Source organism: Nyctereutes procyonoides, unplaced genomic scaffold (genome assembly GCF_905146905.1).
Source record: "Nyctereutes procyonoides isolate TBG_1078 unplaced genomic scaffold, NYPRO_anot_genome, whole genome shotgun sequence".
NCBI classification, from domain to species: domain Eukaryota; kingdom Metazoa; phylum Chordata; class Mammalia; order Carnivora; family Canidae; genus Nyctereutes; species Nyctereutes procyonoides.
Genome location: NW_026575125.1, coordinates 118,657,403 through 118,667,412, shown reverse-complemented (window position 1 = coordinate 118,667,412; position 10,010 = coordinate 118,657,403). Strand labels below are relative to the sequence as shown.

Genomic DNA, 10,010 nt, shown 5'->3' with positions numbered 1-10,010 from the left:
AGGTGGCCCAGCGGCCGCTGCAGGTTCTCCCTGCCTCCGTCCCGGGATCTGCAGTCCAAGGAGCAAATTCCACGTGGTGCCAGCCAGAGGGACATGAGCTTGGCCACGCAGGTGTGCCCCCATCCCTCCCCAGCTCCCGTCCTCGGGTGGCTCCCATCCCCTCACACTGAGGCTCGGCTCCGACTCCGCGCTGAGCCTTGGGGCTCGGCTGCCAAACCCTGAGGTCACTGCTGGTGGGTCCCCGCTCCCCTGCTCCCTGCACAGAACCAGACCCTCAGCCTCACTGGGGTCGGCTTAGAGTCCTCCCTGCCCCTCCAGGAAGCCGGCTCCGAGTGGTGAGCATCTTTGGCTCATGCGACCTCCCTGTCCGGAGCAGCAGCGTGTGGCCCGGGGTGGGGGCTCCGTGGCTCAGGAGCCGATGGGCGGCTCTGCTGGAGGCTGGGCCTACAGGCTGCGTGGGTGCCTGACGGCAGGTCACGGCTGAGGGTGGGTGCTCAAGTCCCCCCGCCCCCCACAGTCCAGCACGGGGCTCCAGCATCCCTGCTCTGGGCCTCCCCCCCACCTTCCCCAAACCCTCCAGGGTGCTCAGGAAGCAGTTCCCTCTGTTCAGTATCTTACATAAACCGTTTATTCAGGAACAATTAAAGAAAGCAACCGTGGTGTGGATTCCCAAGGGTGAGATGGCCCCGCAGGCAGCAGGGCCTGCGGGCCCCGGGCCGGGTGTGGAAACAGGCCGGCGTGCGTGTGTGAGCACTGGCACATGCACACACACATGCATGCGCGCCGCCCGCGAGGGGTGTGCGCTGCAATGAATGACTCTGTATATGCAGCTTGGCCCCTTCCCCGCCCCCCCAGGCCAACCGTGGCTGTGTGGGACCGGCAGCGGCAAAATCCAGGCCTTCTTCCCCTTCCCCGCCCCCAGCTCTTGCTCCGAGACCCCCATCTCCCGCGGCAGCAGTTTGGCCACCCTCAGTCACAAAGAGCCCCAGTGATCCCGTTAAGACATCTGGGGGAAGAGGAAAAAAAGGCATCTTTTCAAACGTCAAGTGGATAAACAGGGCGCCAGATGTGTGGCCAGGAACCCGCGCAGCAGCCCCCAGGCCCGCACCCGCCCCTGAGGTGCGCCCAGCAAGGAGCCACCCAGAGAGGGGCGGTCCACGTGGACCCTGCGCTGCTGGGGGGGGGCACCCCACCCCCGGGACCGCATCCCCTGGGAGGCCCTTGCCCCAAGAGGCCTGAGGCCTTGGCAGAGAAGCAGGGAGGGGACTAACTGGTGGGGAAGCCTCCCCAGGAGCAGCCATCTGGGGACAGGGATGGGACTGGGGGCAGGTCTCTGCAGCAAACGAGGGGGCCAGAGCAAGCACACACCCTTGCTTGAGGAGAAGCCACAGGGAGGCTCGAGGCCCAGGAACAGGCAGCCATCTGGATGGTCCCTTGGAACGGGAATCCCCCCACCCTCACCCCCCTAAAGAAAAAAGTAACAGTCGCAGAAGAGGCAGGTTCTGGAGCGTGGTTCCGCCCGAAAGCGGCGCGGGTCAGGCTGGCGGCCCTGGGCCCGGCTTATAGGCACATTTAATAAGATTCCCGTGGATGTTAAAAGTGGGTAGGACAGGTGTCTCCCCGCGGCCACTCTGGAGGGGCTCCTGGCTCCGGCCTCTTCCCAACAGCCCTCCCATGAGGTATTGCGCGCCCCCCACCCCCTGCTTATGGCTGAGACCCCCTCCCTCCTCACCCCCCACCGCCCCGCTCATGGGTGGGCGAGGGCACCCATGCGGGGGTGGGACGGGGCCCTATGTGGGGTCCAGCTCGAAGACACCGTCGCTGGTGGGGGTGGTGAAGAAGGAGGGCGGGTCGGAGGCAGCGGACTCCTGCCCCCCGCTGCTGCGCTCCCGGGCGCGCCTCTCCTCCAGCCGCAGACTGCGCTCGAAGTCCAGGAGCTGCCCCATGAAGTTGAAGTTGGGGGAGATGTTAGACTTCTTCCGCTTGACCAGGTCGTAGGCATCGTTGAGTGACAGGTGGCGCTTCTGCATGAGGTAGGCCACGGTGACGGTGACAGAGCGGCTGACACCTGCCAGGCAGTGCACGAGCACCCCGCAGTTCTGGGATAAGGCCTCGTCTGGGGGGGCGGGGGGCAGAGCGGGAGGCAGCATGACGCGCGGGCCCTGCCCCTGCGCTGCTGCGAGCCAGGTGGCCCCGGGGGCCCCGTCCTGCCTGAGGGGTCCTAGGGCTGTCGCGGGTGGCCGGTCCAGTCTGGGGCTCTGGGGACTGTGGCGAAGCCCAGGAGGGGCCCTCCCGGGAGCTCGGCCCGGCGGGGGGGGGGGGGAGGCAGGGAGAGGAGGGCAGGGCCGACTTACCAATGAAGGCGATGGCCTCAGGAAAGAACTGGGACAAGTTCTGGCTCCAGTGGTCTGAGATGGGGATCTGCTTGTAGTGGAAGTCGCCGTTCTTCTCGAAGAGGTTGGGCAGGTTGGGGGTCACGTTGAGGATGTAGCGGATGCCCAGCTTAGCCAAGCTCTCCACGTTGGCTGAATCCCGGGCGCTGCCCAGGTAGAGGTTGGGCAGGATCTGGACGGGGAAGGATGGCAGCAGCCCCGCGGGGGGCGGAGTGGCACCCTCGGAATCCAGGCCACAGCTCAGCGAGTCACGGTCAGGCTCGGATTCGGCGTCAGAGCAGTCGGAGCCCAGGCACAGGCCGCCCAGCCCCACCACCGGGCTGGGCACCGGGGCTGTGCTTGAGCTGCCGCGGCCGCTGAGGCTGGTCTCACACAGGTGGGGGCATTCGGCCTGGAATCTGCTGAAGCCACCTGGCACGGGAGGGGGAGCATCCTGTCCGACTGGCCACCTGGGCAGCCAAGCACCCCTGGCAGGGCATCGGGAACCCACCTCAGGCAACTGCAACACCCAAGGGGGCTTGCAGATGTTCCCAGAGGGAACTCGAGGGTCGGCAGCCCGGTCTATACTGGTGTCCCCCAGTATAGGGGGGGCGAATTGTGGGCAGCCCGACCACCCTCAGGCTGGTGGCTCTTCCTCTGGACCCCGAGCGCCCTCTTTGGTGCGGGGGTGCAAGCTTCTGGGCTCAGGCAGAGCCACCCAGAGAGCATCCTACAGTGCCAGGGCCAAGCCAAGGCAGCCACGAGGGTTCCTCGGGGTAGATATACCGCCAGCCTTGGGGAGGACAGCCACCGTCAGTTCCAAAGGGGGAAAGCTTCAGATGGGAGTTCTCTGCCTGGGGGCCACCTCCCATCCAGCTCAACCAGGAGCACCCCGAGAGGTGGGAGCCTGGGAGAGAGCGCAACATTCCACCCGGGCCAGGGGTGGCGCGTGGAGACCCAGCACTTGCTGTTTCTGTATCCCTGTGCCTTCAGGACGGAGCAAGGACGACACTCCAGTGAGCCCCCTGCCCTTGATGGAGAGGTGTTGAGCTGGAGCTGTCGGTTCGTGGGAACCCTGTCCCTGCCCTGTACCTCTGGGTGTGTGTTTGGCTCATTAAGGGGCCAAGGGGCCTGTCTCAGCCTATCCCCCTCCCTGCTCAGCCCTGTGGTGACTGTGGTGGGATAGGTCTCCGTCCTGCCTTCACTGCTTCTCTCTCTCTCTCTCTCTCTCTCTCTCTCTCTCTCTCTCTCTCGCTTTCCGGTTCCCTGTTCTGGAGCCTTTGCAGAGCGGGACTTGGCCTCCTGTGGCCCCTGTCTCCTTTGCCCTCAGCCGAGCAGCTCTAGGAAGTGGTGACACCACCACCCCCCCCAGGGTGGCAGGGAACTGGGCGCTCGCACTTGGTCCTCCACTGCTTAGCATCCCTGAGCCAGGGCAGCTCAGGTAGATTCTCCCCACTTTCCAGACTCACGGACTGGGGCTCCCCCCAAGGGTGAAGGACTTGCCCAAGGTCGTGCTCACAGGAGGGGGTCTCACGTCCACTTTAGACAAACACGGTTGGGCTGGCCCAAGGCGAAAGGAACCCAGAGGAACCCGGAATCCCCTCGGAAGGCGCCCGGCCCTCTGCGGCCGGGCCTCCGGCGCTCCCCACCGCGCTCCCCACCGCGCCAGCGCCCGCACCTACCCTGCAGGTAGTACGCCAGGTAGCCTTCCTCCCGCAGCTTCTGGAGCAGGGTGCCCAGCACCGAGTCGGCCTCCCACTCCTCGGCCTCGGCCTCCCCGCGCCGGGGCCGGCCGCCGCCCTGGTCGTACAGGAGCACCGGGGCGGGCGGGGGCGGCTGCAGCGGCGGCCCGGGCAGCAGCGCGCGGACCGACAGGCTCCCCCGCCGCAGGCGGCGCAGCAGCAGCGCGGGCAGGGCCACGCTCAGCGCCCCGCCGATGCGCGCCGACTCGTACAGCTCGCGGCTCCGGCAGTCGAGGAGCAGCAGCCGCGGCCGCGGGGGCGACAGCTCCCGACGCAGCCACAGGCACGAGCGGCCCAGCCCCTCCATGGGCTCGCGGCTCCGGGCACGTCGGACCGCTGGCGCTGCGGAGACAGGGCGGGCGCCGCGTGAGCCCGCAGCCTCCGGGCGGGCGCCTGGGGCCCGCAGGGACTGCCCTGCACCGCCCGTCCCCCCTCGCGCCCGTCCCGCGGCGACGACGCGCACAGGGGCGACCCGGCTCCCCGAGGGGTGCGCCGCATGCAGCCCCCCGGGCGCCCGGCGCGGGAAGGGCAGGGCGAGAGGTCCCGCAGCCGAGGGAGCCCGAGCGCCCCTCCCTCGCGCCCGGCCTGCCTGCGATCGCTCCCCAAGTTCGAGAGTTCCCGCCCGGGGGCGGGGGGGGGGGGAGGCCTCAGCCTTCTCGGAGCGCCCGGCCCCGCTGGGCCCCGCGAGGACAAAACGGCGGGACAGAGACCTGGAGCGTGAGCCGGCGGCGGGCGGCCGCGCGCGGAGGTCGGAGCCCAGGCCAGCGCGCCACGCGGGGCGCCGTCCCCCGGTGGGGGCTCCCGGGACACGCGGCGGCGGAGCAGGCGCGCACGTGGAAGCCGCGGCCCGCGCCGCTCTCGAGCCGGCGGCTTCCTGGCAGCGGGGCCCAGCTTCCACCTTGGAAGCCGCTGCCTTTGGACGTGGAGTTGCCGTTCGGAGGGGCGGGGCGCTGGGGGCGGGCTCAGGGGGGCCAGCGAGCCAACGGGTGCCAGCGAAGCAGTCGGGTGGGCCCCCAAGTGGCGCGCTGAGCCGGGGCTTCCACCCAAGCGGGACGGCGGGGCAGAGGCCAAGGGCAGGTCAGGGGCCCAGCAGGGGAGCGGCCTCCGGTCTTCGGTCTTCGCAGCACTAGTGGGCTGGAGGCAGGGGGAGGGGCTCCGGGAGGGATCGGAGCCCGGGGCCGGCCCAGAGGCTGCCTCCAGCCCCACTCACCCGATGGCCCTGGACTGTCATCTCCTCCGACTGGACCTCGCGGCCCCATCTATACAATGGGCTCATCACAGCCACCACCTTGGGCTGCCGTGGGCTGCCACTGAGATCACGGTCAGGAGGAGGAAGCAAGGGCAGAAAGCCACTGCTGTCTTCTGGCCCTGAACTCTGCCCAAGGGCAGATGAGAGCTTCTGGGGACCCCCGAGGGCCTCCCTTGCATAGGAGTGAGTGATCCCAGGAACCCAGGAGCTCCGAGCACCCAGCCCTAAACTTGGGTGCTCTGCTCTTGCCACGTTACTGTCCCGGGACTCATCCCTGGCATCTCCCTCTGCCTCCTCCCTGGTCGAGAGCCAGCGACTTTGTACTCAGCGCATCTCTTACACCTGCATGCTCCCGTCTGCTCCCTGCGCGAGCTGAGGGCTTGCATTGGCCAACTCTTGGCCAGGTGGCTGTCGCAGCTTCCAAAGCCCCCTGTCCCTGCCTCTGGGGAGGCCTGTCCGCCTCAACCCCCCCCCCTGCCCTGCCCCAGGCCATTTGTTCATTAAACACCAGCGGCTTCCATACCCTCCATGGACACAGGATGACACACAGGGCAGGACGCACAGGGGCCCTGCTTGCACCGCACTCCCAGTTTAGCCGGATAGGTGATAGGTGCGTAATAAACAGGGAGACAGAACAACATAATGCTGGGTGCGATAAGTGTCCCTTCCCTGCTTAAAGCCCATCGAGAGCAAACGGCCGGGTTGAAGGAAAATGTAGAGCAGATAAGATAAAGCTCATACAAATTAATCAAAAGGTTAAGACTCTGATAAATGGGCAAGGAACCAGAAAAGACCGCATGAGGGAAGAGATGCAACTGAGTGCACCTGGGCACAGGACGTCTGGGGGAAGGTTCCAGCTCAGGTATGGAAGGCAGGCAGGCACATTTCAGAGACAAGGCAACACTCCCCACCTGTCACTGGTAAAACGTTCTCCCAGTGAGTACACTCAGTGCTGCCAACGATGCTGCAGAGTCAGCCTGCTGCTCTACTGCTGCTGGAGGATTCTCTATCTGTGTGGCCCTTCTGGGTAGTCATTTGGTCATAGGCGTCCAGAGCTACGAAGACACCTACACCCTCTGGCCACTTCTGGGAATCGACCGCAGGGAACCGAGTAAAGGCAGGCACACAGGACGGGCACCATCAGATGGGAAACTAAGCCGCGGAGGACGCAAAACCACGGGCAGGCCAAAGTTTACGATAACCAGGTTCACGGCCGCGGATGAAGACTCCTCTCCTGAGCCACGGAAATAAGAGAAAACTGGAGAAGTAACACTAGGGAGAGGGCAGGTTACGGGGAGCCAGGGCCTCCAAGGGGCCTCCAGGGTCCCCCTCCTCTTGCGCTGCCAGCCCAGGGCTCCTGTGGAGCTGCAGCCCACGGCCTGGCCTCTGGGAGGAGTCCCCGCTGTGTCCCCCTGCCCCCAGCCCAGACGTCCCTCCTCCGCAGCCTAGTCAGATTCCGCTCCTTTTACAGCGGCCCCTCCTCCTCCCCCAGGTGCCCTCCTCCAGGCAGCCTTCCTGTCCTCTCCTTCCTCTCGCTCTGGGCCTCAGTTCCCTGAAGCTGCAAAGCCTAAGAGCTGCAGTTTGGGGGTTCCTGAGGTGCCCAGGCATGCTTTCTGGAGAGGGGTCCCTGAAGGCTGGGGGGGGAGCCTGGCTGGGAAGATGGTGGAGGCGAGGTGGGGTGGGGGGCAACTTTCACACCCCTGAAGGGAGACCAAGCTTGGCTCCAAGAAACTCCCCCCAGTGGGCTGTGCCGAGCCTGCGGCTCCCAACGCCCGAGGAGGGGCTCCCCTGCACCCGGCTCCCGCCACTGGCAAGCCCACCCACCGGGAGGGAACGGCAGTGGGGGGGGCGCGGTATCCAATCTCGCAAGTGAGTAGTCGGTGCCCGGCGCCAGCAGCGCCCGCTGCGCCAGCAGCAGGACAGACTGGAACCTGTTGCCATCTCCGCACTGCAGGGCTGCGCGCAGCCAAGCCCCCCACCCCCTGACCCCACTGGCCGCCCGCACCCGCACCCCTGTGGCGCCCTCCCCGCCGCGCCCCGCGCCGGCTCCCGAGGCCCGCAGGCCGGGCGCTCACCGCAGGGTGGGTGCCGAGCCGCTCCTCCAGCCCCCCCAACGCCGGGCGCCCCCCCAGCCTCCACCCCGCCCGGCGGGCGCCCCTGGGGGGCCGCAGACCCCGCGCGCCGCGTGCGCCCTCCGGTGCCCCGGAGCCCCGGGGAGTGGCGCCCCCTCCCCCGCCACCCCTCACCCTGAAACGCCCGGTTCCCGCCGGGCCGAGCGGCGGGCAGGGTTTCGGCTGTGGCGGCCCAGTCACATGGCCGGGGGCACAAGTCCCAGCGCCAGCGTCCCTGGCAGATCCGGCGCCTCGTCCACAGATCCACTTTCCGCCGCGGATGCTTTCTGCTTTTCCCGGTCGGTCTCCTCGCAGGACTGGGAGTTCCTCCAAGGCGAGCGGCCCCAGGCTGCCCCAGCCCCCCGCGCAGGGCCTGGCCGGCGCTCCCAGAAGAAATGCTCGCTAACAAAGAAGTCATGAATGAATGAAACCAATTGTTGCATGAGGGAGCCCCGGCGGGTGCTTCTTCTCCCGGAGGCTCACGCGCATTTTCCCACCCCACAGACCCCCACGCACACGCACACACAGCCCGCCGCTCACCGCGCATGCAGGCGCGCACACACTGCAGCAGACTCCTGTCCTCGCCCAACCCACCTACTACGTGCGTGCCCGGCCACCGGCGTGTGTTGGGCCGCAGCTGGGCCACCTCGCCCTGCCTCCCCTCCCCCAACCCGCACCCCACAGCTAAGTACGGTACCTTGCACCCCAAGTGCCTTCTCTATCTCTTAGGGAAGAGGCCAAACCAGTCGCTGGGGAGACTCAGGATCGCTTTAGCTTGGCACCCAGGGGGCCTCAGGACGCGAGCTGCTGGCGCCAAAGGCGAGCCAGAGGCACCTGGCAGGGATGCCACCAAATGCTGCAGCCTCTAGAGCCCGAGTGCCAGGTGTCAGGGGGTGGCGGTGGGAGGGACTCCGGCATGTGCTGGGTGTGTGGGGGGGTGCTGGGGGCTATTTGCCACGGGGTTGGGGCAGGGTGCCAGAGAGGGTAAATCCAGCAGGTGTGCATACGTGTTGGGGCTTACGAGTGTGCACGCTGGGGAGGCAGGAGGTGTGCGCCTGCGGAATGGGCCTGGCTGCGGGCGGCGGGGAGTGTCGGCTGCTGGGGCATGAGTTAGTTTTGGGTCTTCACTCGGGGGTAGGTGGATCGCAGTGTCTCTGGGCTGGGAACGTGGGTGGGGTGTCTGTAATGAGCATATGGGTTGTTGGAGATGGTGGTGGCACGGCGAGGGGAGCTATGTTAGTGCAGCTATGGCAGGGATGTATCGCGTGTGTGTGCGCGCGCGCACGCGCCTGGGTGTGTACTGAGGCATGGCAGGGTCTGGGATGGGTGCTCGCCTGAGTTGGGGGCAGTGCCGGGCGGTGGGTCAGGGGCTGCTGCTGCATTCGCTGCAGGACTAGGTCCCCGGTGCGCGGTTTGTGCGCGCGCGTGCAAGTGGCAGGGGATGTGCGTGGCCGAGGACAGGGAGGTGCACGGGCGGGATGCGGAGGGTGTGAGGGGGCAGGATCCAGTGGGGCTCGCAGGGGCGCGTGCGTCGGCCCCGTGGGGTGCGCGCTGGCAAGACTTTGGGGTGCAGGGTGGAGGCGCTCACGTCGGAGGGGGCGGCCGGGCGGGGTGGGGGTGGGGTGGGTGGGCGCCGGGGAGCCGCGTGCTCCGCTCACCTCCGCTCACCTCCGCTCACCCCGGATCCGCTCGGCTTCCTGCGCCGGCTCCGCGCGTCGCGGCCGGGAAGTTTCCGAAGCCCGGGCGGCGGGAAGCGCCACCGCCGCTGCCACCGAGCGCCACCGGAGCCTCAGGCGGCGGCCTCGCCTGGAGCCGAGGGGCCGCCGCCGCCGCCGCTGCGGAGGGAAACTCCAAAGCCCGCCTCCGCCGCCGCCTCCTCCCCTCCCGTCGCCGTCTTCTCCGCCCCCTGCCCAGGAGGGGCGATGTCGCCGGCGGCGCGCGGGGTTGGGAGCGCGGAGGGAGCGCGGCCTGCACCTTCCCCGCCCCCGGCCGCCCTCCTCCCGCCTGCGAGACTGGCCGCCCCGCCCGCCCCGGCCCCCTGCGGGATGCTCGCGCGGCCCCGGCCCCGAGCCTCGGGCGCAGGAGTGGGGGGACACCTGACCCGGCGGGACCTGGGCTGGGGGAGGGTGGCACCCAAGAGTCCACGCTGGAGGGAAGCCAAGGGGCCCGTGGAGGGCCGGACACAGCTTGGCCCCCAGGGCCACCGCCTACTGCCACACAGGGTCCATCTGACAGTGCTGCCCCCCCCCCCCCCCGCCCCGAGTCCCAGGTCCGTCTGCACTGGCTTCTCCCATTCTCCTGTATCAGATTCTGGCTAATAATAATAGCGTTTGAGCCTCAGTGCCTGGAAGGGGTGGAGCCAGGGCGTTGGGGGAGGGCCCGAGAGGGGGCACTGTCGCGGCCCACTTCGCTGTCCTCCACAGCCGAGGCCGAGCATCTCCACCAAGGACCTCATTTTGTGCCCACACCAGTCCGGGAGTCAGAGGGGACTGCCCCCCCCCCCGGGGAGAGCTAGGGACACTGAGGCAGTGGCTTC

The 10,010-nt window shown here is 68.0% G+C and overlaps 1 protein-coding gene across 3 annotated transcripts; it reads right to left on the bottom strand.

Moving 5' to 3' along the window:
* Positions 1-1,767: 1,767 nt before the first annotated feature.
* Positions 1,768-8,323, bottom strand: DUSP9 (dual specificity phosphatase 9). Of its 3 annotated transcripts, none has more exons than XM_055338699.1 (4): positions 8,172-8,323; positions 4,055-4,456; positions 2,355-2,804; positions 1,768-2,116 (listed from the first exon to the last, which is right to left on the bottom strand). In XM_055338699.1, exons 2-4 carry the CDS (start codon positions 4,419-4,421, stop codon positions 1,791-1,793), a joined length of 1,143 nt encoding a protein of 380 aa, XP_055194674.1. In that variant the 5' UTR covers positions 4,422-4,456; positions 8,172-8,323; the 3' UTR covers positions 1,768-1,790. The 3 variants fall into 3 exon arrangements, with proteins under 3 accessions (XP_055194674.1, XP_055194673.1, XP_055194675.1); XM_055338698.1 differs by lacking the exon at positions 8,172-8,323 and adding an exon at positions 4,825-4,900; XM_055338700.1 differs by lacking the exon at positions 8,172-8,323 and adding an exon at positions 4,825-4,900 and having other exon boundaries at positions 1,768-2,068.
* Between the last annotated feature and the right edge of the window lie 1,687 nt (positions 8,324-10,010).